At 45.9% G+C, this 26,736-nt stretch overlaps 1 protein-coding gene across 1 annotated transcript in view; it reads left to right on the top strand.

Annotated features, from left to right (window-relative positions):
- The first annotated feature begins 4,266 nt into the window (after positions 1-4,266).
- The window catches only part of SPON2 (spondin 2), a 44,129-nt gene continuing 21,659 nt past the window's right edge, over positions 4,267-26,736 (top strand). The window contains exons 1-3 of the mRNA XM_077477950.1: positions 4,267-4,413; positions 10,396-10,618; positions 18,069-18,292. Coding sequence (XP_077334076.1) covers positions 10,408-10,618; positions 18,069-18,292 — 435 coding nt within the window. The 5' untranslated portion in view covers positions 4,267-4,413; positions 10,396-10,407. The remainder of the gene's footprint in view (positions 4,414-10,395; positions 10,619-18,068; positions 18,293-26,736) is intronic.

A 26,736-nucleotide genomic window follows, 5' to 3' on the forward strand; every position in this document is an offset into this window, starting at 1 on the left:
GATTTAGCTGTGCATGTTTCCCCATGAAATACTATAGGAGTCTCATGTGTACAGTGGGATGTGTCCATTCCCTTCATCCAGGTCTCAGATTACATTAAGCTCTCTGTATTGCATTATTTGACATCAGATCCCTGCCCCCTGCCTTCTGGTTCCGAGAAATGCTGTGTAAATTCTGTAATTTGAATTGTTGGAGAAAAGAGGGGGTTGCAGATAAACTGATACAATGTATGTAGGAGGATTTGTTTAATTTCTGTGTATCACCTGAGACCAGTCACCTCTTTGGGTATATGTAAATGTTTACAACCACTTTAATCATGTACTCTTACTTATGTATTTTGAGCATTTCGAGAGGGAATCTTCTTTCAAACCCACTAACCCTCTTCCTCAACCCTCACTGTGCTAGAATTTATAGTGCGGAGAGAGATGCAAGGCCGTGGGTATTACTTTTTAATCTCCTGGCAACACTACGGATGGAAGTATTATAATAGCTGGATGGGATCCTTCATAACACAAGCACTGACAGATTGCATGTAGACATGTGCGGTTTCGTCCCATTCCAAATTAATATTTGGACACATTTTTCGTTATTCGGAGATTTACAATATAAACAAATTTTTACCGAATGCTCCAAATAACGTAACAACATTTTGGAAATTCAAAATGAAAATTCAAATCGAATTTTACATTGAACTCCAGTCGAATTCTAACTACACATAATTCTGAAATCAAAAAGATTGTGTGTGCCAAAGGTGATTTAAGGAGTCATTGTAATCATTTAATGAAGAGAAGCAGCCAAGAGGCCCATGGTAACTCTGGAGGAGCTGCAGAGATCCACAGCTCAGGTGGGAGAATCTGTCGAAAGGACGACCATTAGTGTAGCACCCCTAGCGTTGCTAGGATGCTAAAGGTAATATTTTATTTAGAGTAGGTAAATTTGTGCAGGCTTGGCTGGCAGCCGAGCCTGTCTTTTTTTCTGGGTTGGGTAGAGATCCAGGGAGAGATAGATGGCTCATGGGTAGCATCACTGAGACCTCCCCCAAATTCTAGAATGTGCTGGAACCTTCTAGAAAGATGGTAGGGGAAGTAAGGTGAAGCTGCCTGGAGTAATTGGAGGGCCCTGACCAATCCCAAACTTGGGTTGGCAGGTGGCAGGCCCCCTAAAATACTCTGGGTCAGCCCAGCTGGGGAGGAGAGTTCCGGTGGAAGCTGGAGATGGAGTGTTAGTCTGTCGTGGCCTTTGACGGAGCTCCCCAGTCTGGGGGATGACCTTGGCCTGGGCTCAGGTGTGGACAGGACCTTCTCAAAATACACAGGGGTGTCCTGGTCAGGAGGCACTGGGAGCAAGGACAGTGGAAGAACACTGCAGGGCAAGTCTCCAGGAGCAACAGGAACAGCCAGGAGGGCTGGTGAGTGACACACAGTCAGGGGGACTGGCAGACATGCCTGAGATGACTGGGATGGAGCAGTCTGGCATGGGTGCAGAGCCAGTCAGGAGGACTGTGGTGGCATGGGCAGTGAAAGGGGCAGCAGCAGCCAGGAGGGCTGGCAGTACCTGAAGTGGTGGTACTGGGAGCATTAACCACATGCAGGACAGCTGGCACTAAGGACTACCATTTTGCTACACCATAGGGGTCCGCTGTCCCTGCTTGTAAAGGGCATTTGCTTTGAGCGTGACAGAGCCAAAGTCAGGTCCCTACATCAGTGCTAGCTGGTCCTGGGAGTGATAGCCTGCAAGCAATTGTATGTTCTGGAGGTCAAGGAGAAAAGGTTGTATATATACATTGTGAGTGTATATAGTTTAAGTCCCTACTAACTTTCATCAATCAAGTGGGCATCTCATATCAACCCTTTCCCCATCCAAGTTTTATTCCCCTAATAAAACACACAAAATAAAAATAAAAAGTGCAAGGACTTCGTCTTGACTTGGTGTGTTTGGAAATTCATGTGCCTAGCTATGCAGGGTGGGAGACGAACCACATTAACCACTGGCGGTTAACGGGGGTAGCGCAACATTAGTTGTGCGCTCCACAAATCTGGCCTTTATGGAAGAGTGGCAAGAAGGAATCCATTGTTGAAAGAAAGCATATAAGAAGTCCTGTTTGCAGTTTGCGAGAAGCCATGTGGAGAAAAGAACAAACATGTGGAAGAAGGTGCTCTGGTCAGATGAGACCAAAATTGAACTTTTTGGCCTAAAGGCAAAACGCTATGTGTGGCAGAAAACTAACACCACGCATCACCCTGAACACACCTTCCCCACCATGAAACATGGTGGTGGCTGCATCATGTTATGGGGATGCTTTTCTTCGGCAGGGACAGAAAAGCTGGTCAGAGTTGATGGGAAGATGAATGGAGCCAAATACAGGGCAATCTTAGAAGAAAACCTGTTAAAGTCTGCAAAAGACTTGAGACGGGGCAGAGTTTCACTTTCCAGCAGGACAATGACCCTAAATATACAGCCAGAGCTACAATGGAATGGTTTAGACCAAATCATATTCATGTGTTAGAATGGCCCAGTCAAAGTCAAGACCTAAATCCAATTGAGAATCTGTGGCAAGACTTGAAAATTGCTGTTCTCAGATGCTCTCCATTCAATCTGACAGAGCTTGAGCTATTTTACAAAAAGCAATTTTTAAAGAAGAATGGGCAGAAATGACATCCCCAAATAGACTTGCAGCTGTAATTGCCGCAAAAGGTGGTTCTACAAAGTATTGACTCAGGGGGGATGAATACATATACACGCCACACTTTTCATATTTATTTGTAAAAAATGTTGAAAACCATTTATACATTTTCTTCCACTTCACAAATATATGCCATTTTGTGTTGGTCTATCACATAAAATCCCATTAAAATACATTTACAGTAAAACCTTGATTTGAGAATAACTTGTTTTGAGAGCGTTTTGTAAGACAAGCAAAATGTTTTAATACATTTTGACTTGATATATAAGTGACGTCTTGATATACAAGTAGCGTCACGTTACAACTATATATAAGTATAAAATAGAAGAGAGGTGCCTCTAAGTGTAGCAATATGGTTACATTTAATGAAGGCACAACATTTAGCAACTCATGGTTGATGATTAAAACAGGCACATCTAAGTATGCAGGCATCCGGGGTAAAGCTGTCCATATAGACCATCCTCCTCACCGCCATCGTTGCCTCTTCCACTCTGCGCTCCATGAGCGGTTGAATCGCTCTACTGCAGGGTAGTCTTCCTGGTCACGATTGCAGACTGACAGCGGTGAGAGCCGGCGGTGCGGAGGATGGTGTATGTGGACAGCTTTACCCCAGATGCCTGCATTCTTAGATTTGCCTCTTTATATCATCAATGATATGAGTTGCTAAATGTTGTATCTTCATTAAATGTAACCATATTGCTACACTAAGAGGCGCCTCTCCTCTCTTTTATACTCTGTAGCTCCTGCTGGATTTTGCTTCTAATTCCCTCGCGGAGGCTTCCATTTGTGGATAGGCGTTTTATGGTTACACAACTTGGTTACATTGCTGTAATCCTTTTATATGGACTATAAACTGAAGGACTTACCAATAAATGGTTGTGGAACAAATCATCTAAGTTTCCATTATTTCTTATGGAGAAATTTGCTTTGATATACAAGTGCTTTATGCATTATGCATGTTTCCGGAACAAATTATGCTCGCAATCCAAGGTTTTACTGTACGTTTTTGATTGTTACATGACAAAATGTGGAAAATATCAAGGTGGTATAAATACTTTTTCAAGGCACTGTATGTGTGTGTAGGGGGGGGGGGGGGGGGGGGCACTGCAATTGGACTTCATCAGAAGTTCATTGTTAATCCTTCATTGTTCTATCCAAAAAAGAAAGTTTTGATTACACATACACTTTATTAATTACAAATTTGCAAAAATTTGTGCCTTTGAAATTTGGTTTGGCTAACATGTTAAATGTGCATTCTTCTAGCAGTCAATGGTATCTGAAGCATGTTTATTTACTTTTTCATTTTACCTTTCAAGGTCCATCAGTAGTTAAAATTCCCATGGCATGGCTTCACAGAATACAGCACTTTAAACCGTGAACACATTTCCCTAATGTATCACATGAAAATTTACAGCGGGGGGGGAGTCCTGCCTTTTAAAAACCAAATTTGTTTAGTCAGCGTTGTAAGGTTTATTTTATTGCAGAAACTCCAACCAACTGGCACACAGACTGTTCCAGTCATTTTGTAAAAAAAAAAAAAAATCCACAGTACATGGTAGATGTAAGCTGCATATAAACTCCTGGGTCCTAAGGTTTAAAATCATTGTTGGACAAAGAGGACCTTCTGCAGGCATAAATAGCACAGTCCCTCCTTTTTCCCCTCATCAGAAGAGCTCAGTTGCCAGCAGACACAAGTGCCCCCAGCCTGCAAGGACGCTGTAAGACTAAACTAGTAAGTACAAGCCTATCTCTTCTCCTCTTTGTACATAGCACTGCTACAAGCTGCAAGCCATGGCAAGCAGACCCTGCATGAACTTACTACAACCCTTCCCCAGAACTCTTTGTCTCTTTGTGGAACTTTCCTTGTTAAACTACTAAAACTTTCAAATTAAATTTAATATTTTGAATTCACTGAACTTTATTGCTACAAGCTAAATTTTACACTTTTTCAAAAGGCTCTTCCTAAATTTACTACTCCCAAGTTACTAATGTGGATATATTTTGAGCAGGTTCACTGAATTAGAATTGTAATTTGACTTCAGTCTTAATTCAAAAAGCTTAACACAGGGATAAGTATCTTTTAGTTTTGGTCATGTGATTGCAATTTTTAAATCTCATTGGATACAATAACTGTCACTTAAAAAAAAAAAAAAAAAAAAGATCCTTTATCTTGTTGTGTAATGGTAGCCAATGATTTCTTTTATGATCAATTGCTCCTGATAGGAATAATTGATCTATAACAGACAACACATTAAATCAATTAGTTACCCATGGGGAAGTGGATTTTGCTTGATGTTCTGAAAATACAATCATATGTTATGGGTTGCACCTCTGTGTTTTCCATGCAATCTCATAATTTGAATCTAATTGAAATAAGATCAAATTCATGACCAAAGCAAAGGCCTTTTTGATCAATTCAAAATGATTAATAGTTTTCTGCCCTCGACTCATTCTGATAGAATCTGGTCTAAATCAATTGAAAGGAAAGTTTTGCCTATTTTATTGTTCGCCAATTTTATTGTTTTGATCAATTCGCCCATTGATTGGATAATAAAATCGAAGCGCATATGGCCACCGTTAACTTTGTGAATTGAGCTTAATAATTGTTATCATCAGCAATGAAAAATAAAAATAAGAGTCACTTAGATGATAGTATAAGTTATTAAAGCTTAGTAATTTTAGGGCTGGTTCACACCACAAAATTGCACTCCAGATCTGTCCTTGATGCGTTTTTACATGTGCGATTTTAGCGTGTTTTTGGCACATTTTGGTGCGTTCTTGATGCGTTTCCAGATGCATTCCAGATGCTTTTTTTCTTCTTTTTTAATGTTTTAGTAGAAAATGAACGCTTTTAGAACATTGTACCAAATCTCTAGAGACTAAAGTTAATTATGCTATTAACTATTATATTATTATTATTATTAATAATGAACCCATCTTAACATTAGTTTATCATATTGGGCAAATGTCAGTATATAATTTTTAGTGACAAAGGTTAAAAACACAGAAGACAAATAGAGCATATGCTAGATCACTAACTGCTTATCCTAATTTTCTAGATTTAGAGTAATGGCGCATACACACGGTCAGATTTTCCAACGGAAAATGTTCGATGGGAGCTTTTTGTCGGAAATTCCGACTGTGTGTAGGCTTCATTGGACATTTTCCATCGGAATTTCTGTGGCACAAAATTTGAGCTCTGGTTCTCAAATTTTCCAACAACAAAATCTGTTGTCAGAAATTCTGATCGTGTGTACACATTTCCGAAGCACAAAGATCCACGCATGCTTGGAATTAAGCAGAAGAGCCACACTGGCTTTTGAACTTAATTTTTCTCGGCTCATCGTACGTGTTGTACGTCACCGCATGCTTGACGTTCACAATTTCTGACCAACTTTGTGTGACCGTGTGTATGCACAAGTTTGAGATCCGTCAGAAAAGATCCATGGATTTTGTTGTCGGAATGTCCGATCAATGTGTGTGTACAGGGCATAAGTTTTAGCTTTTAGAGTAGTAACTTTCATGCACTTTTATGATATGCAAAATCGGTGCAAATCTGCACTAGAATAAGAGTAAAAAGCTGCTGTTCACTGTTTCCTGAAACGAAAACACTGAAACACTGAACAAATGATAAAAACAAAAGTGCAACAAATATAGATAAGAAAACACCAATGGTTCATAAAGGTGAGACTTGTGTATTAGTAATCAAATAAAGTCCAAAAGAAAGCCCAAACAAAAAAGCTAAAGCTCCAGTTTCAGTGATCCCTTAACCTTGATGGAAAAGGAATCCTTAGAAAAGCCAGGTGATACCCTTCACGCCCATGCACTACTTACCAGATATCACGTGACCCCCTGATAAGAGTGGTCAACATACTCTTATCTTACAAAGACAATCTGGCATCTCAGGTAGACAGGAAGGCCACTTTAGGGTCGGTGAACAAACAGATCCAGCAATCAAACGGTGGCAACTCAGCAACCGTTCCAGCGCAGTGCCGGGCCACATATTAAAGAGAAGCACTCCAATAGTGTAAAATTTTAAAAACACTCTTTCCTTTATTAATAAAAAAAGATGCACTCATATATATTTATAGGGATATTGGGCATATAACAGATGCGACAGACCAGGCTTCCCACAACAATGATGACTGTCAAACATGCCCGGTGGTATGTGTGTACGTGGCCCCTCCCTATGCGTTTTGTCACATCTGACATCATCAGGGGCATGGGGCAGAAGCATGTACACATACCACCGCGCATGTGCAGCCATTTGACAGCCATCTTTGTTGTGGAAAGGCTGGTCTGTCGGCGTTCGCCACAACTGTTATATGACTGATATCTCCATAAGCATATGAGTGCATCTTTTTTATTAATAAATGGAAGAGTGTTTTTACAATATTACACTATTGGAGTGCTTCTCTTTTATATGTGGCCCAGCACTGAATGAGAATGATTGCTGAGATGCTGCTGTTTGATTGCTGGAGCTGTTTGTTCACCAGTCTTAAAGTGACCTTACTGCCTACCTGAGATGTCAGATTGTCTTTATAAGATAAGTGTATGTTGACCACCCTTATCAGGGGGTCACACGATATGTTGTAAGCAGTGAATGAGAGTGAAGAGGATCACCTGGCTTTGTTGTTGTGTGATCACTGAAACTGAAGCTTTTAGCTTTTTCGTTTGGACTTTGATTACTAATACACAATTATCACCTTTATGAACCATTGGTGCTTACTTATCTATAGATGTTGTTTAATATTTAAGTGCTGCACTTTTTTTTAATCACTTTTATGATGTCAGACTTCAAAAATATGTTTTTTAAGCTCTGTTACTAAATGTTTAACTTTTAATTTTCCAAAGTCTATACCTTAAATATGCTTATAAATAGAAGGCAATAATCTTGATTTACTAAACTGTTAAATGCATCAGTGTTCAAGTGTAGAAGCTCTATTATGGTCAACACGGGCTCACTTTACCTCACTTACAATCAGTAAGTAGGCCCATAGGACTACAACTAAAGGCCATAGAAAGGTACTCCAGGTCATTCCTGTCATGACCTAAATGCCCAGGCTAAATTTAGCAGTAGCAGCATGCAGTGATTAACTTGGCTATTCCATAATATGTCATTTGCATGCTCAATGTAATTTAGTCAGTTATGATTAGAGTATTTAAAGATAAACAAATAACAAAATATTTATAAAAAAAAAAAAAAAATATATATATATATATATATATATATATATATATATATATATATATATATATATATATATATATATATATATATATATATATATTTATATAAACTGTATGTTTTTTGAAATATTTTTTCAATTATTTATCTTTTAATCCTGTAATAATGTTTGACTATTGTCTCTGATGCCAGGGCAGAAAGGAATAAGAAATGTTTTTAAAACAAATTTTTAGTAGAGAGAGGAAAGGTTAGAATTTTTGACAATGTTTTTATTGTTACCTGTGCCTTTCTGTCCCAGTGACAACCATGCCCCTCCTTTTTTATGTCCTGGTGTCACAAACAGGGCCAGGACAAGGGTTGGGCAGAAGGGGCAGCTGCCCTGGGCACTATGGTATCATGTGAGGTGGGCGGGGGCACCACTGGGAGATTGGGGGGAGGGGATTTGTGTTGAAAGGGGGGATTTGGGGTTTGGCAGGGGGTAAGTATTGCTCTGGAAAGGGAAATTAGGGTGGGCTAAGAGTGGTGATCTAGGGGGATTTGTATTGGGATGGGGGATGGGGGGAACATTTGTGCTAGGAGGGGGGATTTGGGGAGAATATGTGGTGGGGGGGTTTGAAGTAGGGAGATTTGATGTGAAAGGGGTAGAGGATTTGTGCTAGGTGGGGTCATTTTTTTTGGGATGGGGGCATTTTAGCTACAGGGATTTGGGGGATGAGTGGCAAAGTTTTGTGCTGAAAAGGGGGATTTCAGCAAGGGGATGGATTTTTACTGGGAGGAGGAGGAATTTATGCATGCGGTGCTTTTGTGGGGGAAATTTTGCTGACACATAGAGATGGGCTCGGGCGAGTTCAGGATCTTAGTCCAAACTGACCTGCCTTATCCTGCCAGGAGGCTGACACTGGACACCACTAATCACAGGCAGTGACACATTTCCTGGTCTGTGCAGCTGTAGACAGGGAATTGTCTCACTGCTAGTGATTAGTGGTGTACATTGTTAGCTTCCAGGTGGGATCGGACAGGTGGGATCCCCGGACATGCCCAAGCCCATTCCTACTGACACATAATGCTCATACATCTTGGAGGGGGTGGGTCACAGTTTGGCATGTTTGCCCTGGGCTCTAGATGACCTTGTCCTGGTACTGTTTACAAGGACAGGAAGTGGGCGATTTTACCAAATGGGGGGGGGGGGGTGTCACAAAAATATTGACCTGCTACTACACCTAAATGTCTCTCAAAAGACCTATAGGCAAAACTTTTTTTTTCTTTTTTTTTGGGGGGGATAAAGTAAGGGAGGGTCACAGCCCCTGTCTGTTTATTTTTGGTCATCTGTGTTCCAATGGGGAGATTTACCTGCACTTCCTGTCCCATAGCCAAAACAGGAAGTGAAAGGAAATCCTTGCAAATTAAGGGAATCGGTTGGGGACCCCCAGTTCACCAGAACTAGTGTCCCCATTGCAAGATTTCCCCTATATTACTTTTCTGCGGACAACCCAAAATCTGGGATTTTCTTTTAATGTCAACTTCAATGATAATGGCAAACAGAACAAACAGAGAGAATAATCTTCCTACCAGGGGCACAGAAAGCAATACAAACTGCCAGGTGTTCTAATCTTTCTCCACTCTATCCAAAACAAAAACAAAAAAATACATTTAGTTGTAAATCTAGATGCACCACTTTTACCTACAGGTAAGCCTATAATAAGGCTGTAGGTACTGGAAATATCTCCTAAACCTGCACGGTTTAGGAGATATTTACAATATACGCTTGCGCCAAAGTCATTGGCGCATGCAAGCTGAAGAAAGGTCACAATCTAATTTCGAAAGGGCTGTGCCATGATCGGTGGCTCCTGCGCGCAGAAGTGATGTCATGTGTCTCCAACCAGTCACAGAGCTGGAGTCCACGGCCCCAGAAGGAAGAGGAAGATGGATGCAGCTACTAGCGGGGACAGCTTAGAGATCACAGGCTTTGCTTGCAGGTAAGTGCAACGTAATGGGCTAGTATGCCATACATACTAGCCCATTATGCTTTTACTTTGCAGGGGAAAAAAAGAGGAAGTAAAACTCATCAGGGTTTACTTACTCTTTAAGACATATCCCCCCTACATTGAGGTCCAAGTGATCACCATAAGAAGAGAAGGGGGTCACGTCCACCTGTTTCCTGAAGGTGGCTCAAGCTGTACCCCACTAAATTAGATCCATAGTCTTTTGAACCCAGATTCAGTGGCTCATGCATCACAGGCAGTATCTGGGTATGAACATTATTGAAAACTATTGTTTTTGAGAATAACTTGCCCTTTAAAATTAAGTCATCTGCTGGACATTTCTCCTTGTGGAAAATTCTGCTTCTATGCTAAAACCAAAGTCAAACTTTTGTTAAAGATTAATTGCATTTGGAATTGATGCTTTGCAATCTAGAACTCTGCTGGAACACTTTGAGCTGCTTCTAAGCAGAAATGTTTTGCAGATGTTTTGGGAAGTCACAGAAAATATTCATGTCTTGCTGTGTCTTTGTGTGTGTTTCTGCAGAGGACGGAAAACATGAATCTCGTGAGCAAGTTCTGCAACTTCGTCCTGACGGCGCTATTGATTGCGGGTTATTGCAGCTGTCTTCCTTTGAGCGAAGATGCTATTTGTACCGCAGAGGAGATTGCTAAGTATAGCATCATCTTTACTGGCAAATGGAACCAGGCATCCTTCCCCAAACAATATCCTTTGTACAGGCCCCCGGCACAGTGGTCATCATTGTTAGGTAAGTGATTATACACTATCCACACACTTCTGTGTTAGACTGTCGGAGATCTCATCTAGATAATGTGGGAATAGAGCAATAACACCAGCAATGGTCTTATCCTGCCTGGACCAAATCTCAGAGGGTTTCACTCCATCCACTGTGATTAGCGGGCCTGTCTGATGTGTCACTCAATATTCTTGGTCATTCTGCTGTAACGTGTGGCCTTTATAATGATATATCTCTCTCTGTTACCTGCTTTGTCGGTGCTACACAATCGGTGTACTTTACTGCTCCTTTCCACAATGCAAGACTATCATTTGGCTGACAGGTTAAAAACAATGTACTTCCCGTGTGCTTGATATCTCAACAAATTCTGACAAAAGTAAAGCTGGGTACACACTATCATTTTTTTTTAACCCAGTGGACTAAACAAAAAAAACTGAAACGCTCAAGAGCTCTATCTCATGTTAGTACAGCAATCTCCCCTGTTGAGCTTATGTGTGCTGAGTGGGGGATGCCCCTGCCAGAACACACCGGTCACTAAGCCATTGGCTGAGAGTGTTGATCGGATGTCGGCAGACCTTTTTCCGGCTCCTGTCGGACCAGCTGACGTACACATGGACTGAAAGCCGTCTGGTTTAAATTGAACCACCCAATATTTGGCCTGTGTGTATGACCCTTTAGACTGTAAAGCTGCTCATAGATGGATCATAATCCGGAGTGGTTATATTTCAATCCATCCATGGCCATTGCTGTTCCAGAGAAGTGAATCTAATGATGGACTTCTCTCAAACCTGCTTGTTGGATCTGATAAAGGTATTCTAACAGCAGAGAAGTCCCTTCTGTCAGAATACAATAACACAGCAGGGAGGATTCCTCCATCCACTTTGCGTGTGTGAAACGGAGCAATTCATTCCGTTTTTTCGATCATCCTATTGGCTGCCTGAAAAAAACAATCCACGAATGGCCAGCCTTAGGGCTTGATCACACTTGCTTTGCTCTTTGAAGAGTGATCTGCGTTGACAGGCCTTGGGGTTTGTTCACAGACGCAGGAAGATGGCAGTAAAACTGTGCAGCTGAGCCTTGGTTTTACTGCCTACTATTGCCCACCTGAGCACGAACATACAGCTGCTATCTGTCTGTGTACCAGTGACTTGGCAGCCTGACGGCTTTCTAATCACTCCTGCAACCCTTCTCAACCAGAGTTCCAAGGAACTTTAAGATTCCTTCAGAGCAAACCCGGCAAATTATTTCAGGGGTTCCTCCAATGTAAAAAGGTTGGGAAAGGCTGCTCTAGAGTAAACAAACAAGAGATGCACAGGATAAATAGGAGGCAAAATGTAGTGACTTGAACAACTTTACTGCTTCTTTTGCAACTTTCAGCATGAATTGCTCCAACTATAGAGGTCAGTGTGTTTTTTTTTTTATAAAGCCTATTTATGTTTTGTAAAGTGTAACTGAAGGCTAAAGAAAATAACAAATATGCTTTAAGTTTCAATTTGCAAGTGTTGCATTCTGTTCTTTAAACTTTTGTGTACATTTAGTCCCCGTCAACACCTTAGAATAATTGCATGGATGCCTGTCTACATCCATTTTCTGTGACTACAGTTCATTCTGTTTTTTAACCGCTTGCCGATCGCCTCATGCCCATATACGTCGGCAGAAGGGCTCGTACAGGCAAACTAACGTACCTGTATGCTGCCCTTTAACAGGTGGCCTGCGCGCACACGCTGCAGGCAAGCTCCGTGAGTCGGGTCGCGGGTCCTGCGGACTCGATGTCTGCGGGGATACCCGCAATCCTCTCACGGAGAGGAAGAACGGGGAGATGCCATTGTAAACAACCATATCACAGATCTCTGCTCCCTGTGATCACTGGAGTAGAAGTGTCTGCTAATTTACACCTTCCTTGGGGATCGAGTAGGTATGTTATATCATGCATACTGTAACCAAAAAACCATGTAAACGTCAGGTGCCGCTCCAAGCAGTTATCCTGTAATACTCCAGTGACTCACATTGATTAAGGATGTCAGCCTTGAAAGAGCCTGTCTTGGCTCTATGTACACTTATAGAAAGAGGAGTATGAAATGCCGTACTCCAAAGAAACAGCCTAAGTATGGAAAGAAATTAAAACAGCTTCAGCCCAGCTCCTCCCAGGCCACACACCTGACATGTTTTTCCCTGCCCACAGGGCTTAGTCAAATGATTAAGCTCTGTGGGTGGGCGAAATGTGTCATGACTAAAGGATTTGTCAACCTAGGTCCTTACAAATTTAGAATAAAAACACAGACTGAGTGACTGAGTGGGTTTTGTACAGCCACAGTAGCCAATTTTATTAACCAAAGAATAAAATAGCATAACCCTAAAACATACCAATAAGTGCAAATTCAACAATGTAATGCCCAACAAGAGGTCTTTGGGTGTCCTTAAGGCTCAATTTGAATTTGAATCGTCCATGTCCTCAGCTGCGCCCCCAACCGGCTCAAAGATGTTCCTTCATCACACATAATTCTATATTCCCCTCCCCTAGGAGACCTCGCTTCTGGGAGAACCACCGCTAACCAAGTGGAAATGCCATAGCTTAGATGGGCCCCACACTTTTGTAACCATATAATTACTGAGTGACACCTCATTCAAGCAAATCCCTCCACACCTGCAGCGCCCTCGGCACCCCCTCCTGTAGGCCCAAAGACCAAATATCTGTCCCTATCGCATTCAGGTGAACGCCATCGTCCCTCCAAAAGCAGACAGACTGATCCTCCAGCTCCCAGTGGCGAACCACTATGCCCCGAGCTTAGCCACAAACCTGCCTACCTCTCCATTTAAATTAAGTCTCGCCTTGTTCAGACGACCAAGCCAGGATATCTGACCATACAATGATACATCCAGGAAAAATCACGCATTAAGTGCAAACGTCAAATCTGACATCCCTCACCAGGTCCATGGTGGGCCGGACCCCAACTCATTACCCCTAACCTGCAGCACTAAACATCCAGGGGCCTGTCGACTCTAGAATAGTAATGAAAACCCGGCCCCATATCATGCCCCGAATCCCCAGCCATTTCAGAATAGCCTCACTGTACACTGCCAAGTTGCCTCCCCTCAGGATGAGCATCAGCCCACACCACCCCCCAAAAACATAGGAATTCCCCAAGATCCAGACAAAACCAGGAGGAAGATCTGAAAGAAAACAAAAGAAAACAGAGAGCCATGCGAAAACCCACAATGCAAAGAACAGCTGACAACTTCAGAGCAAATGAGGGCAAACATAAATCTTAAAACGATCAGAGTCCCACCTCCCTATGCGTCTCCCAGCCTGAGAGTCCCAACCCCATCTGGCAGCCGCCCCCACATGAAAGGAATGAGAATAGAGCTGGGAAAGCCCCGCTGCCCACCCCAGCAAAACAATGGCGAAAAACAGCCAAAAACTGAAAACTCAACAAGGACAATCCATACCTGTGCAGAAAAAAGGCACCAATTTCCAACCCCTCACCTCGACAAACCTCTGAACAGAAGAAACTGGACAAACCAAGTCATTCAGCGCCCGAAACAAGGACACAGTAACCCCCTTTCCCAACTGATCAGTTGTAGATTTCCCAATATAAATCCGGATGCAGTGGTCAGCCACTTTCATATCCGAGGCTCGCACCCCACCCACACCACACCTGTTCTTGCTAACCAGTTCCCCAATCCAGAATGCCCTAAAAAAAAGCTTGTGCAAAAGTCACAGTGAACAGCCACACCTCATAAGCAGAGGTGCAGACCCCGGGCAACTCCTCCACTAATTCCTGATGCAAATCAAATGAGACCGGGCGCCTGGTATCTAGCTGCACCATCCCATGCCGAAAACCCTGCATGGCCTGTCTCACCATAAAGTCTTTGGTAACATCACTCAAGCCATGTATTGGGAAGAGGAAAGCTAAAGCGGCCAAGCCCCTGTTCAGTTTCAAAACTGATGTGCCCCTGGCAAATTCCATCCTGATAAAATACAATAGCAAAGACAATTTATCCGGTGTGTAAAAACAACCGCATACCCAATAAGGATTGCAATTGTGCAAGCCTAACCTTCTTCGCTTTCTTGACCTCATCAACCACCCAAATGCAGATCTTCCAATTTGTCAATCGGTAAGCGACATTCCATCATTCGTGTGTCAATAACAATACCCCAGAATTGTATGACCGTGGCAGGACCCTACATGAATTTAGGTGCCAGGGGAATCCCAAACCGTGTTGCAATAGATTCCAAAGTGTCTAACAAAACAGAACAAACCAAGGAATCTGGGGGGCCAATGCAAAGGAAATCGTTGAGGTAGTGTATCATCAATTATACCTGGGTCTCCTCTGACACCACCCATTCAAAGAAGGTGCTAAAAACCTCAAAAGATGCACAGGAAATGGAACAGCCCATTGGGAGACAGCAGTCAAGAAAGAACGGCCCATCTCAAAACAATCCAGCAAATGTTGGCTCCCAGGGTGAACTGGCAGCAGATGAAAAGCACATTCGATATCTGTCTTCGCCAACAATGATCCCTGGCCATAACGTTGCACCCACCCGACTGTGGCATCGAACGATGTATATGACACTGCAACCAAATCTGGAGAAATGGCATCGCTCACTGAAGCTCCCTTCGGATGCTACAAATGGTGTATTCACCTAATTTTTGTTGGGTTCCTTTTTGGGGACCACCCCCAATGGAGACAAATGCAAAGACGGACTGGGCGGACGGTCGAATTGTCCAGCCATTCTCCTAAGTTCCACCTCTTTTGCTAATTTGTCAGAAACAAACTGAGGAAAATGCCGCGTGCCATGAAGATGGAGCTACCAGCACATAACACGGAAACAACTGAGGAAAATGCCGCGTGCCATGAAGATGGAGCTACCAGCACATAACACGGAACGCAAAAGACACTCGCAAAACCATCAGCCAGGAAATTTGCCACCTCCCTCTGTGGACATCCACCTAGATACGGCACCATCGCAGGAAGGCTTACCAGTGGCCTCCCTCTTTAAAGCAAACTCACCGGGTTGGGACTTCCCTTTGGCATAACTGTGTGAGCCCCCGCAACCGGAGCACTCATGGCAGAAACGACAGGCCACGCCAAGAAGGCATGACCCCTCACTGAACTGCCAACAAACTCCTTTTTTAAGGTTTGCTGACTGTCCAGCAGCACCCACACCGCTGCCCCCCTGAGAAAGGGCTGCCCTGGAGCCCTCGCCTGATCCATGAGCTTCATCCAAAGCCCAATGTCCTTATGATCCCAGCACAAGCCAGGCCACAAGGCCTTCTGCTGGTGGGACTGCTCATTATAATGCAGCCAAAGTGTCAAGATAGCAAATAAGCCACCAGCGGCACTTCGCCTCCTCCTCTTTCTTACTATCGTCTGCCTTACCCTTCTCTATATAAAATTGCTCCAAAGGCAATAGGGAGAATATTTCAACATACTTCGTCTTACAGATTTTGTCCCTGACATACTGCTTAGGATGGACCCCCAGTGGGCCTTCAAAGCACACGAAAATTTCACACTTTTGCCGCATTCCACCAATCCCACCTTATCCTCTGTGGTCTCCTTTGCCTTGAGGGGTTCCGACCTCCCAGCCGTCTGCATCTGCAATGCAGATGTAACACTGGAAATGGAGGACACGACTGCCTCAGTCCCGACAGTTGCCTCTCTGCGGCCCTGCAAATCAGGCTCCACCATGTCCGCCCCCCCCCCCCCCCGTAGATATCATCCCTGCTGAGGGAGGTGAAGAAGATCTGCAAATCTGGGGGGGCCTGAACCTTCCAACCTGATGCCCCTTAAAAGAACCCCATGTGGAACCCCTAAACTAATTGTTCCACCCTGACAACTAGAAACAGACATAAAGTGTAACTTACCAGGCTGCAGCCACGCTGAACCACGACCAGCCGTTCATCCGCATCCCAGTTGGCTCCGCAAGGCAGGGCGCCTCTCTGTAGACCGCCCATCATGATCTTTGCTGGTGACCTCATCGGATTCGGCAGAAGATTCCCATTCCATCAGCGTCCCTTGTGCCCTGCATTCTGGCAACTCTGGTTCAGGGCTCCCAGAAGCATCATCGATTGCCCCAGCTGTATCTCACAAGGATGATGAGCTGCGGGGCACCCTTTGAACCCCCAGCTGCAGCAGGGACATGCTGTCACTTTAAGGGGGCAGTCTCCTCCAGCATCCAGGGCAGATGATCTCCTGCCGGGAGCAGCTGAGGGGCTGCAACACCCCTCACTGCGTGTTCCTGATCATCTCCGTTGCTGAGCCCCCCCCACTTGGCACCTCAGCGGGTGGGGTCACCTCAAGCTCCAGTACCTGAAGAGAGAGGGAGGAGGGAGAGTAAGAGCAGGATGCTCCCTCCCCCCTCAGATCCTGCCGGTGAAGAGGATTCCTCCCAGGGCTGCCGCTGGGACTGGGAGCACAAATCACCACAGCAGGCCCTGGAGGGTCCCTATGACAGGGGCTCCTACCTAGACGCTGGACCCAGAGGACAGATGAAGGACTGAGGTGCTCAGGAGGGAGAACCCCCTAGCTTGTTTCTATTCCAGCAGTGATGTAGCAGGTGAGGGAGCTGCTCCTGACCCCCCAGCATGTCCGATAGCTGCTGCTGCACCCACTGTGGGCCTTGAACCTCAGCAGCAGTCCTGACTTGATCTAACAAGGCCTCCAAATCGCTCACCATGTCACTTTTCTTACAGTTGGGGAGCTGCCACTTCTCCTGACTCCTTGGAATGTGAGAGAACTACCTCATTGCAAAGACACTCTCATCTGAAGTGCCCTGCCCCTTCAAGCTCTGCCTCCAATCATGTAAGGGCTATACACTCCCATCAAACACATTGACCTAGCTGACCATTCCTGACCCTGTTCCTCCCTTAGTCATGCCGCCCCTCCGTCCATTTTCTGGAAGGAGTCTGGCTGAAGCCATGTTCATTTCTTTCCATACTTGGGCTATTTCTTTGGAATGCTCCCCTTCATCTGGTATATGCAAAGTTACATTGGTCCAAGCTAGAACAATGTAACTATGTAAAAATATCCATTCCTGGAATTCATCTTTAATGTTATGAATGTGACTTTAGCAATCCTTTAGGAATATGTCAAAAATATCCTTTGGCTGTAGATATATTGAAGTGAATGATGCTATATTTTCATATTTAATATACCCCAGTATGTAGAACAAGCTTGTTCTTGTGCCTATTCTGGCCATTTATGAGGTCTCTATTACACAGAATAAGGTAGACAGTGTTAATACACTGAGTGGTGAAGCAGAGATGGATGTGCTCATTTGTCGCTAGTGGTTGTTAAGTCTCTATTGATTTTACCTCTCTGCTCCCAACAAGTTAAATCCATTTTGCTGCGTTGATACTATCTCATGTGCTGGCGGTTGAGGCCTGCTGTGATTTACAAACAATTAATCTTGAAAAAGGCCAGTCGTACAACATGACCATCTACTCCTCTCATCTTTCAGGAGTGAGTCATAGCTCTGACTACCACATGTGGAAGAGGAATGATCATGCCAGCAATGGAGTGAGGGATTTTGCAGAAAAGGGGGAAGCCTGGGCCTTAATAAAGGAGATAGAGGCAGCTGGAGAGAAGATTCAAAGTGTCCATGGCATTTTCTCTACCCCATCCATGTCCAGTGGGACTGGCCACGCATCAACAGAGTTTGAGGTCCATACCAGGCACCCTTATGTAAGTACTAGGTAACCCAAATGTAAGTACCATGGTTTACTGTTTGCAGAGCAGTTTAAGCCATAAAGAAGTGAGAAAGTATTCCTAAGCAGCACTCTATATAGGTGGGACAATGATATCTTGGCCTCTTAGCTGCATCCTCCAGTGTACCCTAGGTAGACAGAGCAGCAAGTTGCTGCATCTGCATGCACCGCCATCTCAAATACTGAGTTTGGCAATATAGGGATTTAAAATTTCTACTACTTTTTGTGGATGCAGAATACCGGGAATGGAGTTACATAGAGGGAGTAGGTTTTGCTGACATTAAAATATCTGTAGCGCACCCCCTAAGGAGCTGCAAGTAGAATGGGATCCCCGACTAGGGTTACCACCTCATCCCTTTAAACCCGAAAACATATTAATTACACAGGTGCTGTGACCGATTAAGGTGGTAATTAAACTCACTTGGTGACTTGTTTAATCTACATTAAATTAGCCTAAGAACCTGTGTAATTCATATGTGTTCGGGTTTAAAGGGATGAGGTGGCAACTCTAAACCCCACTCTGCACAGCCAGGCACACTGCATATTCACAAGCACACTGCAGTCCGGAAACAGTCTAGTGCCTTGATTTTTTTGTGTTTTATTTAAGGGGAATAGTGATGGCCGAACGGTTCGCCCGGCGGTCGTTTCGCGGCGAATTTCCGACTTTCGCCGTCCGCGGGTTCGAACGCCTTTTTCCGTCGTTCGCCCCGGCGGACTTACGTGTTTAATGTATACAAGAACTTTAACCTTTCGTGACACGTTTATCATGTGTTACAGGACAACCAATTGAGACATGACAGCTCATGGACACTTGGACATTCCCCCTAACCTATAAATACACCCGATCCGGTGGCCATTTTACATTCTTTCTTCTGTCACTGTAGGGAAAGGATCCTGTGTGGAGTAGGGACAGAGAAAACGCTAGCTATTTGGTACACAAAAGTTCTTTTCAGGACTGGTATAGGTGTTAGGTCAGCAGCCTGAGTTTCTTTTGTCAGTTTAGATAAAGGGACAGAGCGCTGTATGCTGCTATTTTAGGGACAGCTCAGCCAGATTAGTCTTTCTTCATCATCATCATCATCATCATCATTAGCTGTTACTATCAGGTCCACAAAAGAGCTGTTCCAGCTAATCGTTCCAGCCTACTCTTTTTTGCCAATTTGTATAGGGACAGGCAGGAAGCAGTGTGTCAGGCAGTGAGGATAATTTTAAAGACTTGCTGTTACTATTAGTTCCACAAAGGTTCTTTTCAGGACTGGTATCAGTGGTACGGTAATAGGCTTGTACACGTATAATATTCTTTCTTCCAAATATAGAAAGAATATTATACTTGACTGCTGCCCTTCTGCTGCAGTCTGCTAATCATTCACAACTCACTTGTTCCACAAAGCTCTTTATCAGGACTGGTAACTTGGTCTGTCTAGGGTGCTACGGTACATAGGCTTGGGTGCGGTACAGTCTGCTGTTCTGTAAGGACCGCTATCGGTCCACAATACATAGGGTTGCCGTGCACTACTGCTGACCGCTGCCCTATACTGCAGCAGTCCTTCATTGGTATAGGGACTGACGTACAGTCTGCTAATCACTAACACACAACCTGCTTGGTCCACAAAAGTTCTTATAAGGACTGGTAACTTGGTATAGGGTGCTACGGTACATAGGCCTGAGTGCGTTACAGTCTGCTGTTCTGTAAGGACCGCTATCGGTCCACAATACATAGGGTTGCCGTGCACTACTGCTGACCGCTGCCCTATACTGCAGCAGTCCTTCAGCGGTATAGGGACTGACGCACAGTCTGCTAAACACTAACACACAACCTGCTTGGTCCACAAAAGTTTTTATAAGGACTGGTAACTTGGTATAGGGTGCTACGGTACATAGGCCTGAGTGCAGTACAGTCTGCTGTTCTGTAAGGACCGCTATCGGTCCACAATACATAGGGTTGCCGTGCACTACTGCTGACCGCTGCCCTATACTGCAGCAGTCCTTCATTGGTATAGGGACTGACGTACAGTCTGCTAATCACTAACACACAACCTGCTTGGTCCACAAAAGTTCTTATAAGGACTGGTAACTTGGTATAGGGTGCTACGGTACATAGGCCTGAGTGCGTTACAGTCTGCTGTTCTGTAAGGACCGCTATCGGTCCACAATACATAGGGTTGACGTGCACCACTGCTGACCGCTGCCCTATACTGCAGCAGTCCTTCAGCGGTATAGGGACTGACGTACAGTCTGCTAAACACTAATACACAACCTGCTTGGTCCACAAAAGTTCTTATAAGGACTGGTAACTTGGTATAGGGTGCTACGGTACATAGGCTTGAGTGCGGTACAGTCTGCTGTTCTGTAAGGACCGCTATCGGTCCACAATAGATAGGGTTGACGTGCACCACTGCTGACCGCTGCCCTATACTGCAGCAGTCCTTCAGCGGTATAGGGACTGACGCACAGTCTGCTAAACACTAACACACAACCTGCTTGGTCCACAAAAGTTTTTATAAGGACTGGTAACTTGGTATAGGGTGCTACGGTACATAGGCCTGAGTGCGTTACAGTCTGCTGTTCTGTAAGGACCGCTATCGGTCCACAATACATAGGGTTGCCGTGCACTACTGCTGACCGCTGCCCTATACTGCAGCAGTCCTTCATTGGTATAGGGACTGACGTACAGTCTGCTAATCACTAACACACAACCTGCTTGGTCCACAAAAGTTCTTATAAGGACTGGTAACTTGGTATAGGGTGCTACGGTACATAGGCCTGAGTGCGTTACAGTCTGCTGTTCTGTAAGGACCGCTATCGGTCCACAATACATAGGGTTGACGTGCACCACTGCTGACCGCTGCCCTATACTGCAGCAGTCCTTCAGCGGTATAGGGACTGACGTACAGTCTGCTAAACACTAATACACAACCTGCTTGGTCCACAAAAGTTCTTATAAGGACTGGTAACTTGGTATAGGGTGCTACGGTACATAGGCTTGAGTGCGGTACAGTCTGCTGTTCTGTAAGGACCGCTATCGGTCCACAATACATAGGGTTGCCGTGCACTACTGCTGACCGCTGCCCTATACTGCAGCAGTCCTTCATTGGTATAGGGACTGACGTACAGTCTGCTAATCACTAACACACAACCTGCTTGTTCCACAAAAGTTCTTATAAGGACTGGTAACTTGGTATAGGGTGCTACGGTACATAGGCTTGAGTGCGGTACAGTCTGCTGTTCTGTAAGGACCGCTATCGGTCCACAATAGATAGGGTTGACGTGCACCACTGCTGACCGCTGCCCTATACTGCAGCAGTCCTTCAGCGGTATAGGGACTGACGTACAGTCTGCTAAACACTAATACACAACCTGCTTGGTCCACAAAAGTTCTTATAAGGACTGGTAACTTGGTATAGGGTGCTACGGTACATAGGCTTGAGTGCGGTACAGTCTGCTGTTCTGTAAGGACCGCTATCGGTCCACAATAGATAGGGTTGACGTGCACCACTGCTGACCGCTGCCCTATACTGCAGCAGTCCTTCAGCGGTATAGGGACTGACGTACAGTCTGCTAAACACTAATACACAACCTGCTTGGTCCACAAAAGTTCTTATAAGGACTGGTAACTTGGTATAGGGTGCTACGGTACATAGGCTTGAGTGCGGTACAGTCTGCTGTTCTGTAAGGACCGCTATCGGTCCACAATACATAGGGTTGCCGTGCACTACTGCTGACCGCTGCCCTATACTGCAGCAGTCCTTCATTGGTATAGGGACTGACGTACAGTCTGCTAATCACTAACACACAACCTGCTTGTTCCACAAAAGTTCTTATAAGGACTGGTAACTTGGTATAGGGTGCTACGGTACATAGGCTTGAGTGCGGTACAGTCTGCTGTTCTGTAAGGACCGCTATCGGTCCACAATAGATAGGGTTGACGTGCACCACTGCTGACCGCTGCCCTATACTGCAGCAGTCCTTCAGCGGTATAGGGACTGACGTACAGTCTGCTAAACACTAATACACAACCTGCTTGGTCCACAAAAGTTCTTATAAGGACTGGTAACTTGGTATAGGGTGCTACGGTACATAGGCTTGAGTGCGGTACAGTCTGCTGTTCTGTAAGGACCGCTATCGGTCCACAATAGATAGGGTTGACGTGCACCACTGCTGACCGCTGCCCTATACTGCAGCAGTCCTTCAGCGGTATAGGGACTGACGTACAGTCTGCTAAACACTAATACACAACCTGCTTGGTCCACAAAAGTTCTTATAAGGACTGGTAACTTGGTATAGGGTGCTACGGTACATAGGCTTGAGTGCGGTACAGTCTGCTGTTCTGTAAGGACCGCTATAGGTCCACAATAGATAGGGTTGACGTGCACCACTGCTGACCGCTCACCTATACTGCAGCAGTCCTTCAGCGGTATAGGGACTAAGAGTTTTGTCACAGGGTCATTTAAAAAATGACATGCAGAGGAAGAGGCAGGCCCTTCCGCAGGGGTGGTAGGGGTAGGGCAGGAGCAACAGGCTTGAGCCAAAGTGGGAAGTTGCAGAAGGTGCGTTCAATTACTTTAAAGGATGCACCAGACTTGGTTGAGTGGCTCGCTCAGCCTTACTCTTCTGCACCCTCCTCATCCTCTCGATCTGCACCCTCTTCTTCACTCTCTGCTATGTGCACCCCCAAAGACACTACCACCAACAACACGACCACCACCACCACCACCACATACCTTCCGCTTGAGTCACTGGAATTATTTTCCGATCCATATCAAGAGGACATTTCTGATGCGCAGCCACTCTTGGTATTGGATCAGGAAGAGGAGGTAGCAACAAGCGCTACTCAGCAGTCTGACGCCAGTACCCAGATCAGCCCAAGGAGGAGGTTGGTCCCCGGTGTTGCTGCCTACTCTACTTATAGCGGTGGGGAAGGTGACGTTGATGATGACGTGTCTAGTGATGTCACGTGGGTGCCCACAAGAGAGGAAGAGGAGGGGAGTTCAGAGGGAGATATGGACCAGCAGATAGGGAGGAGAAGCAGCAATGACTTACATTGCACAGCAGGGACAAAGCAGACTGCAAATGTATCAGGAGCGAGTCATCGACCATGTACGGTCACATCTGGCGCTCCCAGGACACCGGCACATGGCTCCGCAGTGTGGGCTTTTTTTAACGTGTCCGCTGCTGACAATAGCGTTGCCATCTGCAATCTTTGCAGTCAACGCGTTAGTCGCGGTAAGCCCAATACTCACCTAGGGACGACCGCCTTAAGAAGGCACATGAGCAGCCATCACCGAGCCCAGTGGGAGCAACGGAACACACAAAGCCACACTGCAGGCTCTCACCGTCCAGCCTCGTCTTCTACTTCTCCTTCTCCTCTCTCCTCACAATTGTCCTCCACTCCACCTTCCATCACGCCAAGCTCACATTTTTCTGCAAAAAGGCAGGCTTCCGTGGGCCTAATGTTTGAGCGTAAAAAAATGATGACGCCGGATAACCCTCTTGCCCAACGGTTGGCGGCTGGCTTGTCAGAACTCATAGCCCGCCAACTACTGCCATATAAACTGGTGGACTCGGAGGCCTTTCGCAAATTTGTGGCCATTGGAACACCACAATGGAAGGTCCCAGGAAGGAAGTATTTCTCAGAGAAGGGCATCCCAGAGCTATATGGCCATGTTCAGCGGCAAGTGAATGTATCTCTGGCACACAGTGTCGGTGCCAAGATACATCTGACCACAGACACGTGGTCTAGCAAACACGGGCAGGGAAGGTATATCAGTTTTACTGCCCACTGGGTGAACCTTCTGACGGCCGTCAAGCATGTAACCCGTGGCACCCGTGTAGATTTGGTTTTACCGCCACGGATTGCATGCAGGCCTGACTCTTCTTCTCCTCCTCCTACTCCATCCTCCTCCCTCTCCTCCTCAGCTGCCTCCTCCTTTTCCGCTGCTAGCGTCTCTTCCACTGCACCGCCCAAGCTCCCCAGAACCTATTCCACATGCCAGGTGAGACGTTGCCATGCCGTGCTGCGTCTGTTGTGCCTGGAAGCAAAGAGCCACACTGGCCCGGCACTCCTTTCAGCTTTGCGTTCACAGGCAGATGAGTGGCTAACACCGCTCAATTTGACAGTTGGTAAAGTGGTGTGTGACAACGGTGCCAATCTGCTTAGCGCATTGAAACAGGGCAAAATCACGCACGTGCCGTGCATGGCACACGTCTTAAACTTGGTCGTGCAGCGATTCCTTGTCAAATACCCTGGGGTCCAGGACATCTTGCGGCAGGCAAGGAAAATCTCGGCCCATTTCAGAAGATCTTACACGGCCATGGCTCGCCTTGCTGACATTCAGCGGCGACACCATCTGCCGGTCAGACGTCTTATTTGCGATTGCCCGACGCGATGGAACTCAACCTTCTATATGCTTGATAGGCTGCTCCAGCAGAAACGTGCAGTTAACGTCTACCTGTATGAACTCTGCGAAAGAAACGGTTCTGGGGAGCTGGGTTTTTTTTCACCGCGCCAGTGGCTGCTCATGCGCGACACATGCAGACTTCTGCGGCCATTTGAGGAGATCACCAAACTGGTCAGTCGCAGCCATGGCGCCATCAGTGACATGGTACCTTATGCCTTCTTTCTGGAGCGTGCATTGCGTCGTGTCATTGATCAGGCTGTGGAGGAGCAGGAGCGGGAAGATGAGGAAGTCGCAATGCTGGATGAATTCCCAGGGGGGGCTACTCTATCTGAGACAAGTCAACAACAGGAGTCTGATGAGGAGTCAGAGGAGGATGGTGCCGGGGCGGATGAGCAGGAGCAAGAAGAGCATGCTTTAAACCTTTCTGGGATCCCTGTTGTGCGAGGATGGGGAGAGGAGAATGAAGAGGACGACATTATCCTGGATGATGAGCAGGAGCCAGGCCACCACACCGCTTCCACTTTAGTGCAAATGGGGGCCTTCATGCTCCAGTGTTTTAATAGGGACCCCCGTATAAAAAGCATGAGGGTCAAGGACCAGTACTGGGTGGCAACGTACTTAGACCCCCGGTACAAACACAAAATGGCGGAAATGTTACCGCCGTCGCAGAGGGCTGTCAGAATGCAGCACTTCCAGGCCTTGCTTCGAGAAATGCTGCATTCTGCTTTTGCGTGCGCTGGCAGAGGAGCAATTCCCACTCCCAGAGAAGGATTTGCGGGTACCAATCCAACAGCGCCTGCAAGAAGAGGCCGGTTTGAAGATGTGTTGGTGACTTCGGATATGAGGTCATTCTTTCAGCCGACCCATCGACAGGTGTCATCCGGATCCAGCATCAGGGAACGCCTAGACCGTCAGGTGTCCGACTACATTGGGTTAACGGCCGATGTGGACGCTCTGAGGAGTGATGAACCCCTAGACTACTGGGTGGGCAGGCTTGACCTCTGGCCAGAGCTTGCCCAATTTGCAATCGAACTGTTGGCTTGCCCCTCATCCAGTGTCCTGTCCGAAAGGACGTTCAGCGCAGCAGGGGGGATTGTGACCGATAAGCGTACTCGCCTAGCTCACCACAGTGTTAACTACCTCACATTTCTAAAAATGAATGAGGCATGGATCTCGGAGGAATTCAACACATGTGATCAGTAGACCATGTATATGTCTATAAACAATTTTTGGAATCAAGCACACAGACCTTCTTAATTCATTTGGCTCACTTCCCTGACCCAAAAAAGCACACCGTACTATATGCCCCTACCCTCCTCTTTGAAGAGGTTGAGCGGTGTCATATTTCTACTGGGGCTGCTTATTATGAGGGGTTCCCACCATCCCTGTGCTGTGCTGACTTCCTCCTGGGTGTTCTTATTATGAGGGGCTCCCACCATCCCTGTGCTGTGCTGACTTCCTCCTGGGGGTTCTTATTATGAGGGGATCACACCATCCCTGTGCTGTGCTGACTTCCTCCTGGGGCTGCTTACGGTGCTGCTGTCAGCGCTGTATGTCACGGAGCTGCTGTCAGCGCTGTATGTCACGGAGCTGCTGTCAGCGCTGTATGTCACGGAGCTGCTGTCAGCGCTGTATGTCACGGAGCTGCTGTCAGCGCTGTATGTCACGGAGCTGCTGTCAGCGCTGTATGTCACGGAGCTGCTGTCAGCGCTGTATGTCACGGAGCTGCTGTCAGCGCTGTATGTCACGGAGCTGCTGTCAGCGCTGTATGTCACGGAGCTGCTGTCAGCGCTGTATGTCACGGAGCTGCTGTCAGCGCTGTATGTCACGGAGCTGCTGTCAGCGCTGTATGTCACGGAGCTGCTGTCAGCGCTGTATGTCACGGTGCTGCTGTCAGCGCTGTATGTCACGGAGCTGCTGTCAGCGCTGTATGTCACGGAGCTGCTGTCAGTGCTGTATGTCACGGAGCTGCTGTCAGCGCTGTATGTCACGGAGCTGCTGTCAGCGCTGTATGTCACGGAGC

This window comes from Lithobates pipiens, unplaced genomic scaffold (assembly GCF_037356315.1).
Source record: "Lithobates pipiens isolate NorthernLeopardFrog02 unplaced genomic scaffold, aLitPip1_a1.2 Scaffold_13, whole genome shotgun sequence".
Taxonomy (NCBI): Eukaryota; Metazoa; Chordata; class Amphibia; order Anura; family Ranidae; genus Lithobates; species Lithobates pipiens.